This window comes from Aethalodelphis obliquidens, unplaced genomic scaffold (assembly GCF_003676395.1).
Source record: "Aethalodelphis obliquidens isolate GAN/ISIS:26980383/991018 unplaced genomic scaffold, ASM367639v1 scaffold6, whole genome shotgun sequence".
In the NCBI taxonomy this organism is placed as follows: Eukaryota; Metazoa; Chordata; class Mammalia; order Artiodactyla; family Delphinidae; genus Aethalodelphis; species Aethalodelphis obliquidens.
The window spans coordinates 28,358,653-28,376,485 of NW_020837950.1; the positions used below are offsets into that span (position 1 = coordinate 28,358,653).

The window sequence follows — 17,833 nt, forward strand, 5'->3', positions numbered from 1 at the left end:
TCTAAGGGACATACACTCAGAGCTTGGAGAGGAGAAATCCACCAAGGTAAGCCAGAAATGCTGAACATAAGTAATTAAACACAAACTCAACAACTGGGTTGATTCTTAAAATCTGCATAAGATTGTGCCCACAATAGGAAAAACATTTAAATCGTATGCAAAAGTACAAAAAATCAAGAAAGTATTATAAATAATCATATGGGTCAGGTCTGGCATCTTGCCTTAGCGGTCTGCCTCTGTTGTTGTCTTCTCATTCTGGTTTGTTGATATCTGTCTTGGTCTGTTGAATCCAGGTATCAAAAACAAGCGTCAGTGTCCCATCAGGTGGAGGAGCCTTTTTTAAATGAAAGATGTGAATCCATGAATTTATGTCTTTCAGTTAGGCTCAGCATGGATTAGTTAATTATACCTGATAAGATCCTTTCCGTTGTGGCTACAAATAATCTTTTATTAATCCATGATCCTTAAGGTAGCTGCCTCTGGAGAACTTGCTGAAAAAGGAGTTAGCTACCAATTTTTTTATATCTTTTAAGTGCCTTAACAAGACCCTGAAAATAATGTAATATATCTCCCTTGAACCACTAATGGGTGAAAGTTTCCAAAAACATTGTTTGCCTACAAAACCATTTTTTCAGGTGCCAAATGAGTTAAAGAATGGCAATTGTTCTGCAACAGACACTATAGGTTTTTTTTTAATCAGGTCCAAACTATATTTGTGTGATGGGGTCAAGAATTTCCCCTTTTTGTTGCCACATCTGTTTCTCTTCTTCAATGGTGATCTCTTCTCTTCTTCTTGCGCCTGTAGAAGAAAATCTTTTACTGACTTAGCAGGGTTAACAGAGAACAGTGGACATTCTCGAGGCTGGACAGGTTGAGTATTTAAAGCTGGCTGTTTGGCTGCAGCATCAGCAGGCTTATTTTCATTAGCTTCCATAGTGTCAGAATGCTGGTGTTTTAATAATTGCTAACTGTTTTGTCAGGTGTATAGCAATTAATAACTCTGAAACCTGTTTTCCATTTTTTTATAGGTTGTCTTGAAGAGGTTAAACACCTCATTGTTTCCATAGCATCCCCAAATCATGTGCCACTCCAAAGGGATAGGGACTGCCAGTATAAATGTTTGCTATCTGGTCTTTAGCTAGGTGACAAGCTTGGGTTAAGATAATTAATTCAGCTTGTTGTGCTGGCTTCGTTTTTGGTAAATAAGAGCTTTCAATTATGTCCACATATGCAGCTTAGTAATGTCCCTGCTCATCCTTTAAGGAGGACCCATCTGTAAATCAAATTAGATCCCCATTATCAATAGGAATTTCTTGTAAGTCATTCCTAGGAGCAAGAAGATAATCTGTTAATAAAATGCAGTCCTGGATGTTTTCTTACTGTGGTGCTGGAAGCAAACTGAGTAGAGGACATAAATAGTTAAAGGAGACCCCGCTACTATCTTTTCAGTAGCCTTGTATTAAGAGAGCAATTGCTGAAATAGCCCTCATACATGGTGGAAGTCCTTTTAGTCCTAGTCTAACTTCGTTTTGGAGCATAAAAGCAAGTCATCTATAAGCAGTTTTGTAAAAGCATCAGAGTAAGACAATGACTACCTATAAATTACAAAAGACTTAAAAAGCATGGTTAAAGACCTGATTACATTGCAATTGTTGAGGAAATTCAGCTATTTCTGTGACATACATTTTAAGATAATAGCTAAAATTATGACTGACGACATACCAGGACATTTCAAATTTTAGAAACTTCATATAATTTCTAGAACATATATATTAATAACATTCACTCATACAATAAAACCTAAGAAGGTTTATCACTACTCATTTGACAATGATTCCCATGTAATTTAACCTACCAAATAAGCCTAATTAGTTTAATATCTCCCTTTGAGCTGTTTTAGGGCTCTCTGAAGCATCCAAAAGTTAGCTAGAGGTCAAAAGAACTTCATTTAGAATTTGACTTGAGGAAGTTTGTCAAAGATATCAAAAGGTTTTAAACGCTTGGTGAAGTAGGATCATAAGTCACTGTGAAGCACTACTTATTCACTTAATCAAGGTGACAATAAAATATTCTAAGACAAATACAGAAAGTTACAAGAGACTACTTAAGAGGTAAAGAAGCTTTACAGTCAGTTGTCAAAAACAACAGATCAATATTTCAAGAAAACTTTGTCCTCTTAGCAGAGAAAAACACAAATTCTAGTTTTCCACCATTTTACCTATAATATTAAAATTCATTCACTCAAATTCAACTTAATTACACACAAAACTCTTTTCTCAGGGTTCCTTTTCCACAAACCTTCCAAAAATTTTTATATTCATATGTTTGTCCCTTCTTTCGTTTTCCATTTAGAAATAACCAGCTTCTGGACAAAATCACTTTCTTTTTCCTTAACAAAATATCTCAATTTTTTATACTTTCTCTTACCAACAACATATATCCTACTTTACATATACAGTCCTTTTTAAAAATTAATTTCTAGGAACATATGACACTTTATTGTATAATATTGCAATAAAGCACAAAATATATTTACTTATAGTCTCAAATATATTTAGTATCATTGTAATAAGAGGTCAAAAATAGGTAAACATAGACTTCTTTAGCAATTAATGTTTCAGTATTTTATCTTATTTAAAAATGATCTAGAATTCAATGAATTTCCATCATTTAACTTAATTCAGTGAAACATTAAAGTTTCAAGTTACCAAAACTTGGGAGAAGCTTAGGTAGGCATATCATAACATAAGTATTCTTTTTTTTTTTAACATTTTTATTGGGGTATAATTGCTTTACAATGGTGTGTTAGTTTCTGCTTTATAACAAAGTGAATCAGTTATACATATACATATGTTCCCATATCTCTTCCCTCTTGCATCTCCCTCCCTCCCACCCTTCTTATCCCACCCCTCCAGGCGGTCACAAAGCACCGAGCTGATCTCCCTGTGCTATGCGGCTGCTTCCCAGTAGCTATCTACCTTACATTTGGTAGAGTATATATGTCCATGCCTCTCTCTCGCTTTGTCACAGCTCACCCTTCCCCCTCCCCATATCCTCAAGTCCGTTCTCTAGTAGGTCTGTGTCTTTATTCCTGTCTTACCCCTAGGTTCTTCATGACATTTTTTTTTCTTAAATTCCATATATATGTGTTAGCACACGGTATTTGTCTTTCTCTTTCTAACTTACTTCACTCTGTATGACAGACTCTAGGTCTATCCACCTCATTACAAATAGCTCAATTTCGTTTCTTTTTATGGCTGAGTAATATTCCATTGTATATATGTGCCACATCTTCTTTATCCATTCATTCGATGATGGGCACTTAGGTTGTTTCCATCTCCGGGCTATTGTAAATAGAGCTGCAATGAATATTTTGGTACATGACTCTTTTTGAATTACATAACATAAGTATTCTTAAAGAGTTCACCCAAAAAACGTTTTTTTTTCCATTTATCTCTATTTCATTATTTATGAAAATACCATCATACCAAGTTAATTTTCTTGTTGACAAATTTTGTAACAGAGATAACATGAGCTTATTGACTTTCAGTAAACCTAAGTGCAATAAAAGTATTATACTTAATATTGATGACTCTAAATATGTCTAAAGACATATCTGTATTAATTAAACTAGCAACTTAAACTTGTTTTTATTCATTAAAGATTAATCCTAGATCATGTGGTCCTTTAAATTTTGGGACTAGCTTATGTTACATTTAGAAATATTTGATTTGTAAGTGCTTACTTTCAAATCAATTAAATAGAGCTCTTTTACAAATTTATTTTGATAATACCATTCAGAGATAGAGATATCATATTTATAATGTACACGCAGGCATATATACATCCAGATAGACACAGACAGAAATCTCATAGTTTTCCTGCTTGAATTTTAAAAAATCTCTTTTCCTTTTTTTTTTTTTCTCAGTTTTGGGTTCTACTAACTGAGCCAAGGCCTTAGTCTCAAGTGATGCTGGCTATGTTTACATTTCAAGGACATGATAAGAGTTATAACTTCAAGCTTTCTCCTAGGAATACTTTTATTCTCTTGGGGTCAGAATTTTGAAAAGATGTTTTATCAAGTTAGTTTCTCTAACTGAATATATTAAAAAAAAAAAAACAGTTTTGGAATGTCAGAAGCACCCCATCCTAGTGATTTGGGGGCAAGATGAGTATTGACTTTGTACCCATTGTATGTGAAGCCAGCTGGAGTTCCAGTCTGTGGCTGTGTATCCAGGAGCTGGTAGGCTTTAGAAGCACAATCTCCAACCCCCTTTTTTGTTTCATTTTACTATAAAGTACAAATCTTTCCAATTTTTAAGCCACATGTTTTAAAAAGTTGAGCCAACACAGTTGACTCGAATGGTCCTTCTGCTTTCTCTGCCTAAGGACTTTCCTATAGTACCCCTCCACTTAAGAAATGTATTGGTACCTCCGTAAGATTCCAAGTCTTAACATTTTAACAGCTTGGACAAAACTCAGGACTGTCACTTTTTAAAATCTATGAGGGCTGGATATCAGGAGAACTCACCAAAGCACTAGGAGAATGCTGGGAAGCCAGAGGGGCTCAAGGGGCCTGTGCTGATACTGAGTGCCTGTCCAAAGGAGAACACACGGAACCTCGGGTGAGCTTCTCTGATACCCTGTCGACTATGCCAAGCAATGCAGATGGAAAGTCAATAACCAATCTGTGACTAAGATTAAGAAAGAGTTTTATTCCAGCTAAGCTGAAGGCTATAGGCCATGAGACAGTCTCTCAGCTCTGAGAAATGCTCCATTGAAGCATGGTTTTTAGCATAGTCTTATACCTTGCTAGAAAAAAGAACATCAAGCCTGGCAGGGGGTTATTCTTTCAGAAGTTCATCAGAGAAGTATAGTTACAGATTAGCACATACATAGTGGGGCAGCATGATCCTGGTGTCTGGGAAGGAGACAATGAGTATGAATATCAGCATCACAGGAAGAAAGGCAATGATCTATATCTTACAAGTGAGCAGCAATCTTTGCCTCAGGATAATGAAATCTTTAATGAGTAAAGCAGAAGCAGATGTACAATGTATGTTTGATAGGTCATCAATCAGGCCCTCTGCACTCACGTAGTTCACATAAATTTCAAGTTGGACCACACAAAGCCAAAATCACTTCCCCTATGTTGCAGTATAAGAAAATTTAAGTTTTTGCATTTCAGTGTCCTCAACTATCGAATGGAGTTAATATTACTTATCCTACCTGGACGTTGTAAGGATTCAGTGAGATAGTTTATGTAATGCACACTGTATACTGTTTGTCACATAGCAGGGGCTCAAAATTATTTGGATCCTAATTTTAAGGTAATAAAGAAAGGATAATCATATTATTATCCTTGATCATCATTGTCCTAAAGCCAGCCCATTGTAGTGATAAGTGGCTGACACCTTTTATAGAAAGAGAACATGAAAAGGGTTTTGACATGAGTGACAAAGTTGTATGTCCTATTAAATTGGTGAACCCAGGAACCCACTCAGGTTAGGCCAGAAAGGCCAGGAAAAGGAAACTAAAGCAGGCAAAAAAAAAAAAAAAAAAATCACAGGGGAAGATTAGATTCTTATAAAAGTTTTCTTGTTGCATTTCCAAGTAGTCTGACAATTGTTTATATGAAGATTACATACTCCACATACTTTGATCATAAGGTACATGAGGGGCTTCCCTGGTGGTGCAGTGGTTGAGAGTCTGCCTGCCGATGTAGAGGACACAGGTTCGTGCCCCGGTCCGGGAAGATCCCACATGCTGCGGAGCGGCTGGGCCCGTGAGCCATGGCCGCTGAGCCTGCGCGTCCAGAGCCTGTGCTCCGCAGCGGGAGAGGCCACAACAGTGAGAGGCCCGCATACCGCAAAAAAAAAAAAAAAAAAAAGGTACATGAGAACTCTTTTCAAAATACATTAGTGCAATATTGCTGGAATTCTTAAAGTGGAAGGTATTCTCCTACAAACAACTTACGGATTCAATGGGGCACTCAAACCAGGAGGCCGGTTGTTTAATGGGCAACCATATACATATTTTAAAGAAATGCATGCCAGGCGCATTTACTAACCTTTCACAATAAGCCCTGCGACTAAGTAAAATAGCTTGAGTCCTGTCATGTTTGAGTGAAAGTTTGTCTGGAGAACATTTAGGGATCTTTGCAAGTAATTGAGAAACCCCGAGATAGAGATATGTGATATACTAAGGGTAGAAGTAAGGGTTTGGGGTAGATTAGACGGCATTAGAAAGTGAATAGCTTTCATCATTTTGGTGAGAAAATCTTAAAATTAGAAGAGACACTAAGGGTCATACAACAACCTTGTCCTCATTACTTGCCTCTTCCAACAACTTTCCAGGACCATTTTTCTCTCCTGCTTAGGAGGCCTCAATCCAGCCACGCCACCGTCGTGAATGCTGCCCTAGCGTGTGTGCATTTCTACTTCTGGGAAAGTCATTCCTCCTCTCCTCACTTGTTTTTAAAGACCCAGATTAGTTTTTCTCTTCAATGGAACCTTCTCAATGATGCCAACCACATTGATGTCTTGCTTCTCTTAACTCCTATTGATTGAGAGTAGAAGATTTTTCCTTTAGAACTTAATTTCTTTTTAACTTCTCAGTGTATCATCCTGGTTTCTCCTGTCATTAATAGCTCAGGCATCATGACATTCAAGCCAATTTTGTCCATTTACCAAGTCCTTTGACCTTGAATAAGTCATTTCTGCTCTCTGCACCTCATTTTTAAGCCCCTGTAAGATAAAAAGATTGGATGATTTGATCTCTAAATGATCTCTAAAAGTTGACACAGTATAAATTAATAAGATTAAATTTAAATTTGACTTCACTAGTTCCTGTATGTATTGTCATTCTACCTATATTTTGGAGAGGAAATAGGTAGGTAGGTAAATCTATCCAACTTTAATATTTTTTCTCAACTTGGTGAAATTTCAAACTGAAGCTACAAAAAGAAGAGGAAGTGATCAATTTCCAGTTTCAGATAAATTAGCTCACTTGAGATTACTTAAAGGATCACAGTGGATTGCTGCAAGAAAATTGAAAGTCTACTCACTGATCCTCTCTTCCTCAGACCAGTTAATTGGCTTGGCCATGCCTCTTTGAGTACATTTTAAAGTTCATTTTCCCAAGAGTTCCTGGCGATTCTTCAGGGTCCCTTAGCAGAGCCCCAGTTAAAGAACCCTTCATCATGGTGTGGAGAGGCACCATGGTGTATAGAATCTGGCACCCAAGATGCCTAAATTCAAATCTCAACTCTGCCAAGTACTCTTTACAAGACCTCAGGCAAATCACTTCACCTCCCCCCCCCACCCCCCCCCCCCCCCCCCCCACCGCAGGCTCAGCGGCCGTGGCTCATGGGCCCAGCTGCTCCGCGGCATGTGGGATCTTCCTGGACCGGGACACGAACCCGCGTCCCCTGCATCAGTAGGCGGACTCCCAACCACTGCGCCACCAGGGAAGCCCCACTTCACCTTTTAAAAGCCTGAACTTTCTCCTTGAAACCCAAGTAATAATATAAATCTCAGGGAATTATGAAAGTATTAAATTAGTTAATATGCTTAAAGATTTTAGAATAGTGCCTATCATTTATAAGTTCTCCATAAATGCTAGTGGCTATTAGTTTTAGAGTTAATCAGACATAAATCCTGAGTGCGCCCTTTATTGAATGTGACTTTGTGGAAATAATGTAATCTCAATAACCTTGGTTTTTATTTTTCTTTGAAATAGGAATAACAATACCTAACTCTGGTTTGTAGTAAGATTAAATTAATTTATACATGTAAAGTATACGGTGCCTGGCTTAGAGTAAGTGAGCATGAAATGTTAGTTTATTCCTTTGGTATTCCTTTCCTATGGTGGGTATTCCTTACAATGTAAAGAAAGCGGTGAGCCTGGGAATGGGGAGAGAAAGCCAGAGCATATTTTAATATAATAACCTGACTTGGGGCTAACAAATTATTACAACAAAATGATAGAGCCTAAGCTGGAGTTGTTGCTTTTTTTAAATAATATGCAGCCAACTATTCTTTCCCAAAATGCCCCTAGAGAGACACTCTTCTCCAGGTGTTTCCCATTTCCCTAGATTTCCAGATGAAGAATGAAACTCTTCAATGGTGTTATTACCTTACAGAATCCTAGGGGGCTGCATGTGAAAGAGCCCATTGTATTCTTTGAGAGCTAGAAGATGGATAGCTGGAGCCAACAGAAAGTGTTCTGAAAACCGAGTACAAATGTAGCTAAGGTAGATAGGAAAGGGATGGGCCTCCAAGACTCTCAGCTGGTGGATCCTACACTAGGAATGCCATTGTCCTGAAGGGAAATACTGCCTGGAATTAACAAAATCGTACCCATGGGGCTTTATGTGAATTTCAAGCAGGGCTGGGATTTCTTTCCTGGAAAATGGGATGTGGCAACTTTAAAATACTTTGCCTAACTCTATAATTCAAAAGATCAATTGACAAATATTTGCTGAAATCTGCTGGAATGCATAAAGGGAGAAAATAAATTTGGGTATCAAAGGGATATTTTAATTCTGGCTCTATTACTTTCTAGCTGTGTGACATTGACTAAATCACTTAACCTCTCTGTACCTTAAGTTTTTTTAACTATAATATGGTATTGGGTAGGATTTAAAAATACAGTTATAGTTTGACCTAATTAATTTCTATAACTTCTTTTGACTTCCTATAGCTGTATGTTGGCAGGAATTTCAGAGAATGGTTACTTAAAACATTTATTTTCCCATCAACTGCTGAGAACTGTTTCCCCTTCACTAGCTTGGTGATGCAACTGAAAAGCAACATGTTTAGATGGTTAGATGGTTGGGCTGATTGATATAAAGATATCTCCCATAAGCATATTATCCAAAATGAAAAGAGCCAACTTGATGACCTAAAGTTGTATGTACAAGTTATTTTCCTGGTACCCAGAGGAGAAAAATAGCCCTGTGGGCTGGGGTGATCAAAAAGTCTTAATGGAGAAAAGACTGCAACTAGACTTTAGGGGCCGGGAGGAGTAGCAGGACCAGAGAAGAGCAAAGTCATTTCATCCATCTAGACCCAGCAGAGCCTCTAAAGAGTTGGCACTTCTATCATAATCCCACAACTACCCTGTGCTGAGCAAGGGAATACCAGGGGCTGGGCTCAGCTCTCCACGGTCTGTTAACTCTCATGTCAACCATGACAAGGAAGCAGCTGCATTCCTATCTCGGATTTAGAAAACTGAGACTCAGAGATGGAGAGGTTTCCCCCAGTTCACATGACAGAATCAGGATTTAACCGAAGCCTGCCTACCCTGAAGCTTGTGTATGATACAATATTTCCCATAATGATGAAAGCTACAATCACTGACTGTTACTTCCTCCGTGAAGTCTCCTTCCTGTTACCACCACCCACCTTTCCCCAGGTGGAGCTGACGTTCCCTTCTTGTGCTCGCACTGTACCGTCAAAGATATCTACTCAAGTGCTAGAACATTTATGGGTCACATTCAGTTTCATGCCTGCCTCCGCCATTAGCCTGTAAGTCCCCAAAGGATAGGTTTGGATGCTGTTTCCCATTTTATCATTCATGTATCATCTATAGCTCATAGTAGCAGCTTAATAAATGTTAAAGAATAACTGAATGAAAGAATGAACGCTCCTCGCCTACCAAGCGCTGTGCCCACAGCTTTGGCAAGTTAACCTCTTTATGTTTCCGTTTCCTCACCTATAAAATGAAGATGACCGTAATCCCTGTCACATAGAGCTATGGGGATGAGTTAATGAGCTAATATTGATGAGCACATAGTAAATGCTCAGTAAATGTTAACTATTATTATGACCACTCTTAAGTTGCTAGAGTTCCCTTTAAATGGAGAACTTTTTTTTTTTTTTTTTGCGGTATGTGGGCCTCTCACTGTTGTGGCCTCTCACTGTTGTGGCCTCTCCCGTTGCGGAGCACAAGCTCCGGATGCACAGGCTCAACGGCCATGGCTCACGGGCCCAGCCGCTCTGCGGCATCTGGGATCTTCCCGGACCGGGGCACGAACCCGTGTCCCCTGCATCGGCAGGCGGACTCTCAACCACTGCGCCACCAGGGAAGCCCTAAATGGAGAACTTTAAATAAAACATTGAAGGATCATAATCACAACTTCACAGAATAAGAACTGTTTTCAGAGTGGTTAAGTGTCTTGCAAAATAATCACAAAGCAAGAAAGTAGCAGAACCAGGAGATATCCCCTGGGGTCTAAGACATTACTCATAAGCCCTTATGTTTCATAGTGAGTTCCAGGGGCTAAAAATCGCTTCACATACAGAATCCCAGTTGATTCTTTTCACCACCACTCTTGGGCTGGGCTTCTATGTCAAAACCACACTAAGCCAGTGTGGTTCTGACATAGCCCAGAATCCAGTGACCATTCCCACAAAGCTGCCTAGGCTGCTTGGTGTGGTTTGGAATAGACTACCCCTTGGGATCTTTCAGGACAGCAGGACTCATGCTTCCCTGATGGTAAGAATCACCTAGCTTCTAGTTTAAGAACACAAACTCCAGAATCCTCTGAATCAGACTCTCCACAAAAGATTGTTTTTAACAAGCCGAGTAATTTTTATCATTAGGGAAGTCTGTGAAACTTTGCTTTGAGACAGGCTAAAGCAAAAATTTAAGGACGATCGTAGCACTCACCTTCCAGGGGGCAGTTACTGAGCAGCAGTGTTCTTGCAAGGCACCGCTCTGCCCACCCCTCTACCCATGTTTGTAAATATAATGACTAAATCAATCTCCCTAATAATGCTCTCAATCATGTGTCAACGGGGACCAGAACAGGCCCAGTGTAGTGGCAAGTGGGCTGCGGTTTGGATGCCCCCGCTTGAAAAAAGCCATTGAATCATGGATATTCTGCCCCTGCACTTTTCTCCCGAGAAAAGCTGCCCATGGGCTTCCGCAGGGGCTTTTTTAAGGGGCTGTAGGCACCAGCCACCAAAATTGAATTTTTCCTAGCAGCCTGAGAGCGAGCGGGTTGAACTTGCTCTGCGAAGAGAGAGCAGTTGCTATGGCAAAAAGAGGACATTCGCAAGCTTACCAGGCTGCAAACTAGCGCGCAGACAGCTCTTCTCAGCACGGTGCTGCGTCGTCAGCGCGCGGAGCGCCGCTGTGCTCTCTAGGGCAAGTTTCCTGGGAGTGTCTCTTCTCGGCAGGGACACAGCAAACTCCCCGGTTCTCCAACAGATGTTTCCCTAGCAGCTCTGAAGTCCAAGTACTTGCTGGCTGCAGCGCAGAGTCCCAAGGCCGGCGCGCTGTGATTGAGGGACCCTACCAGGCAAATGCCAGCATCAGTATGAGAGCCTGGACTTCAGCCCAGGTCGGTCCTCACCCCGGGGGGCCGCTGCTTTGCCAGGTGCATCTTTGAGGAGCTGCTCACTTTCCCCCCTCGTGAGTCTTCGTTCCAAGCCAGATATTGCTCGGATTCTCTAATTAACTCCCTCCACTCCGAAGGGGTTCGGAGGCTGGGATGCTCTACCAGCTTGAAGGATGTTGACTCTCGAGTGGGAGTCGGAAGGACTGCAAACAGTGGGTATTGTTGTGATTATATGTGCATCTCTGAAGCTGCTTCATTTGCTGGGACTGATTGATTTTTCGGAAGGTAAAGTGGTCGCTCCCATCTGTGCCGTTGGTCAGGTCTGGTTCAGAAGTGGATACAGACGCTGCAGAAGTTGAGCAGGCTTAATACGCAAAGTAAAAGTTTTAAAATATGCATGCTTGACATGGAGCCGCCTAGCACTGGGCAGTTCATTTCTGTTTACCCAGATATTTGACATTGGAAAGGAAGGGGTATTGTGCCATTATCTTTCTATTTGAAACCTATTTGAGTTTGGGGTGATATTATGGGTTAAATATAGTTCCAAGGTGGGAAGTTAGGACTCTCTATTATGGGGTGATAATACAGGTTGCTGTTTTGGTTGTCAAGTTTCGTGTTGGCTACCACGCCGTAATGTCATTAGTAATTCCATCCTCTGGAGGAGTATCCAGATTTGTGAGGGAAATATGTGGCTGCCTCATTAGTTAGGAGGTATGGGGGTGGAGCTGGGTTATTGATTATGATATAAAATGGGTAAGCTTTTTTTTTTCTGGGTAAGCTTTTGATTTAAAATTGAGTTAATGCTTAGCAAAAATGTGCTGTGAACTCTTAATTTGCAAAAGTGTTCCATTTACATTTTCCAACGAAGCCACTTTGCTCATTTGTCTCTTGAGTGGGAACCCATATAAGCAAAGGACAGCATTGGTGCTACCAATAAATATTTTATCCATCTAATATAAGTTTTACTACCCAAATCAATTCTACTATACAACGATTGGGGAGTAAAAAAAGTTGATTAACTTCCATTTAATAGTTTTATATATATATATAGTTATATATATAGTTTTATGTATACATATACAATCTTTCTACTGAAATAACATGCTTTGAATTATTTAAACCCTAATGATTTGATGTCAATTCTACATCCAAGCTCTTCTTTCTTCTCAAGTGAAAGAATGGAGTTCCTAAGGATATGATCTTTTACTGCCGAGTTATTCATGAATATTCACTTCTCACGTTGTGTGCAATGGGGGAAGATGAGGAACATATTTAAGCCTGCCCATGCTTCTAATCTTTCTGACCAAGTTAAGGAGCTAAGACCTGATAGCTAAGATGACATCATCCCAAACTATATCCATCCGGTACACAGGTTGTTTCTGTTAATACGTTAATAATGGTCAATGTATGTTATCTTCAGAAAGTCCTTTTTTCTACATGTGGATTCATTAGGTTCTACTATTTAGACCTTGTAAGAACAGAAAAAGTTCCATGCAATTTTCGTATCTTCTTTTAAGTATTCTCAATCTGTGACAAATTCTGCTCAGGCACACGTAAGAATAATATTGTAATGGGATTAAATAAAACCTCAGAAAATAATTTCTGCTTTTTCTCATATTACACAGTCATTTTATTTAACCGTGGGAGTAATTTTATTTAACCTTACATTTTTTACTGGAAGGAAAACAATACAGAAACAAACTTTTCCAAGTGCTACACAACAATCTTGCATTATTTTGAGATTTCTGCCTCAGTGCACTCACTAGTGGTGACTTAACAAAATACAGATAAGATCATTTCAATTTCTATGATTGGAATAATTTGCTTCTGTTTCATTCCTTCTCCATATTAGTTTTTGTTCTCTGGATTCAGTTGAGCCATAGCCCACAATTTTAGTGCGCTATACTCAAGATGGCTTGGTTTCAGAACTAGATGAAGCAGTCTCTAAGGAAAACCATCATGGAGATATTCGAGGAAGTCAACTTTCACAGCCCTATAAGATAGCGCACAGTTCTTTTATTGCCAGTGTTGGTAATGTAGATATTTAAAGTCAAAAGTCCCAAGTTTGCAAAAGCCCCCTGCAAATAACTCAGCTTTTATTCTTTAAGTGCTGTTTTATGTCACTTAAAGACTTTCTGACAGAACCTTCAAATTTGAGTTCCAACAATACAAAAAGTAGAATTGTAAACCTGACTCCTGCAAATAGAATCACAGAATTTTGAGCTAGTCTGAAACATCTTTCTTGGGATAGGTATCCGTATTCATACCCAAATAATAATATCCATGTCCATATATGAATCTTTATTTCTAAACACACACATATGTAGCGATGATGTACCTACACATTTAAGATATTGTGTAAAATGTCCAATAAGCTGGGCAAACTTTGGATTCAATATGCAAGGCTTGGTTGTGCTAAAATAACAAAGATGCAGGTTATCACCATACATGAGGTATATTTCCTTGACAAGTAGAAAAAAAGTGGGAAAAAAACCTTTTTTGTTCTGAAGTATATGTTAGAAAGTACTGGTCTAGTCCAACTGTCTCAGTTTACATAGAAGACCACTGCAACCCAGAGATGTTGACTGATTTATCAGAAGGCAACACTAACTGGGAGCAGAGACAGAACCGAATCCAAGGACTGCTGAACCCTATACAGTGCTTTTCCTACTACAACACACTTTTCACTTATTTCTCTTTCCTAATACTGGGAAAGAGAATTAACGAAAACATTGGTGGGAAATTTCCTGAATTCCTGAATCTTGTACTGAACTGTCCACTAACACCCTATGAGATATCTGAGGGAAATGCATTCATAGGAAATAAGATTACACAATGGCTACACAATTTCCCAACCCAAGTATAGGACCCAAGCATGGCATGGAAGTGAGCTAAACCAGACTACTGACTTTAAAGGCAGGATTAGAACAGAAGCAAGCCAAATGGTTTCCTGAGCCCCTTTCCCTCGAAGACCTGCCCTGAATTTTGACCATCTGTGACATATTCAATGTCCATGAATGGCTAGCCCAAGTAGAATCCAACAATGAGACCCAGTGAAATCATAAGAATTCTAGCCTAGGCCTCCTGTCTCTGTTTTCTCAGATTGGGGCACTCTCCAAGCAGAAACAGAACTTTTTGATCACCAGTCAAGTGGAGATAGAAGAAAAAAAACCTTTACAGAGCAAGCCACAAAATATTAGATTATCAAGTCCTTCATCTTTTCTACCTGCAAATGATAAAAAGGCCAAAAAGGGCTTTCCCAATGTAGATTGCCAAACATTTAACTGCGATTGTACCACTTAGAAAAAATAGCGCAGAAAATGGCCAGAGAATTAGCCACTCTTTTTGGTGGAGAAGTAAAGATGAGGCCCAGAGCAGAACTATGAGCTTCTTTTAGGAAACATCAAACTTTAAACTATCCTCAGGGGGCAATGATTCTTCACTGGTACCATTGTGGAGTATTTTCTCTAGTGTGACTCCGTGGATTGATTAACTTAGAAAGTAGTTCTGAGCCTATATGAATGAGAGCTTCTGTATTAGTGTCAAGATAAAGCAGTGTTACTTTATTATTATCTACAATGGCTAGTGAGAATTAGCCATGAATAGGAAAAGGTAACGAGAAACATTTCTGCTCCCACCTAAATTAGATTCTGATTTCAATAAAGCCCTACTTTAAAAAATAATTCTCTTTCAGTTAAAATTCAAGGTTTAGGGAGCAAAAGCAATTTGTAAAGAGGATTAAAATGACTAATGGGATTTTAATATAATGAGTTGAGGTTTTACATATATCCACTCATTAATAAAGGGAAGGAGGAGGAACACTCACAAGATTAATCTCATCATTTCACAGTGCTGCATGTAATATATAGCTTATTGGATTCTAAATGTGGGCAGGGCCTCTCTTAGGCATTGACTGAGTTGGTGGGAAGGGACAAGATGAACACTGAAGGAATGAACTCTCAGTAACCTTACATTCTAGAAAGGGAAACTAATTACCTAACAAGACAGGAGAAATAAGCTCTGGGCACAAACCCAAGAAATGGCCTGTAGAGGCACAAATGGAGTGGAACATTCTGGAAAGGGCTCAAGGGAAGATTTCATGGAGGAAAAAAACAGTTGTATAGGACTTAGAGTGTGAGAAGGAGTTCCCAGATGGGAGAATGGGGAAATAACATTCCAGGCTGAGCAAAGAGCTTGAATTGTGACCCTGAGCACTGACCGAGGGTAGCTTTCATGGAGAAGAGCAGCAGCTTGTAGCACGCAGGCATCAGAATGTTGAAATGAGATGTGTCTGAAGGGGTCCATTGGGGTGAATGCTGAGAGGACACATTCTCTCACTGGTGAAGAGCCATTTGGTCAAAGTCTTCAGCTTTGGGGAAATAATGAGCGATATGGCAGACCAGTGTTTCAGGTGCGTCAGCCTGGGAGTAGGTGAAGGTGAGTTCAGAGGTAAGAGAGTGGAAGCAGAGGTACCAGTTATGCTTCTGGAACAATTTAGGTGGAAGACAACATGGGCAAAATTCCACAGATTGCCCTCCTCAATAAGATATTCAATGTGAAAGGTCAATTTCCAGTTTTTCCAGAAACTCACGTTTAGTATAATACTCTCGACCTGCACCTGTTCTGAAATGGCATGATTGTTTTTTATTTCAGGGCAGTGTTGTTTGGCCTCAAATGTATTTCTTATGAGAAAAAAAAAAAGAAATCTGGGGCACACAGAGGTTGTAGTTACCAATATAGTAGCTTCATTTACGGTGGGAATTTAAAAATTTTGAAAGATACGTCTGACATCTTGCAAGGTCTTCACTTACTTTGAACATTTATTTTGGAAAATTTTACACACAAAACGTATAGAGAATAGTATAATGAACTTTGATGTACCCATCATACAACTTCAATAATTACCAATACTTTGTTATTTGTGTTTCCGCAGTGGCTTACATTTATTGTTTCTCATCTGTCTACAATATGCCAGGCACTCTGCTAGGTCCAGTATACAAAGATGAATTAAAAATAGTTGCTACCCTCAAGGAACTCTCAGTTGTATAAGGGTATGTAGAGTATAAACAAAGAAAATGCAATACATTATGGTAGCTAAATCAGTACGAGTCCGAGATACAAAGAATGGAAGGTAATTAAGCCCAAGTGGAAGAGATAGAAGTGATCAGAGATGACTCCCCAGAGGACATGATTTCTAAGCTGGGTTTTTAATGGATAAAGAGAAGTTTATCAAATTCATATGCCAGAAAGTTGCTTGCACAAGTTCTACATGCAGGGTACTGGGTGAGGTAATACCAACATAGGAACATGGTATAAAATGTGGAATTCCTGGAACAAAACCAGAAAAAAATGTAAAGGGAAATAAACATAGTTTTAGCCCCTCCCCTTGATTATATAATTAACCTTGCTGTCCAGCACAATGCTTGATATGTAGAACATACTAAAAAAAATGATGGCCTGAGTGTAATTTACTCCCATACAGTAATAGTGCCAGTGCACTCCTACTTGTGCTACATACTTGAGAGCCTCTAGTGCCTCCTTCAAGTTTCCAAAGTAACTTGGAAACTGTTGATTAGTTGATTACGATTTTTTTTTACTTTCTTTTCTTCTCTGCTAGAAAGATTTAACATCAATATTACCCTGCAAAGCAGAGATAAACCACACACCAAAAGCGTCTGAGGTAGCTGTTCGTTAGAACCTTATGGCCCTGGGAAATAATTTCAAATCAGACATCCAGCAAAGAGCTGAAAAAGCCCAGCTTAGATGCTGGGAAAGTAGCCCTTTCAATTCCATAACTGGGAAAAAACAACAACAACTTGGATTTCTAAGTGAAATTGAACAAATATCTACTAAGCACCTACTGTGTGAAGGGGAATAAAGGACATGATGGGGCATTTTACTGTTCTTAGGAAGTTTTCAAATTAAAGACCAAACAGCTCATGAATAACTAATCCAAGATGAAAAAGTGTCTGGTGGGGGGAGCAAGGCCTTTAGAAAGCACAAAGAGAAGAGCATCTCATCCAGTTGGAAAATTTCAGGGAAGGCTACACAAAGATGGTGGTATTTGAAATCTGATGAGTTGAGGGATCAAAAGACTTTGATAAGTAAAGACTGGAAGCTAAAAATAGGAATTTAAACTGTAATTTAAAGGAAAAAAAGGCAGCTTCCTGAAGTCATTATTGTAATCAGGTTGGTTCTAAAAAGCCCATTAATCCACTTGAGATATAATTAATCCATGTAAATGTCTGCTCTGAACCTGGCAATGTGCTTGGTACTGATTGGTTTGGGGACTCTTATTGTTTTAGTTTTGCTTACTTTGGGAACCCATTTCCCACCCCAGCCTGGAGCAGAGAGGTGGAATCTTAGTGAGGAGGGATGAGGGTGGAGGAGTTGTACATTTCAATGACTTACAGCCAAAAAGCACCAGGAACACACCTGTGGTCAAACAATTTGGCTTCCTTACTTTTCGTGGAAAAGGAGAACACA

At 39.2% G+C, this 17,833-nt stretch overlaps 1 protein-coding gene across 5 annotated transcripts in view; it reads left to right on the plus strand.

Moving 5' to 3' along the window:
- The window catches only part of KCNIP4 (potassium voltage-gated channel interacting protein 4), a 1,210,069-nt gene that overhangs the window by 965,569 nt on the left and 226,667 nt on the right, over positions 1-17,833 (plus strand). The window contains exon 1 of one of the 5 annotated variants that reach the window (XM_027103252.1): positions 11,437-11,632. The exons of the other annotated variants lie outside the window; for them this stretch is intronic. Coding sequence (XP_026959053.1) covers positions 11,521-11,632 — 112 coding nt within the window. The 5' untranslated portion in view covers positions 11,437-11,520. Of the gene's footprint in view, positions 1-11,436; positions 11,633-17,833 lie in introns of those variants that run through there. 5 annotated transcript variants of the gene reach the window in all.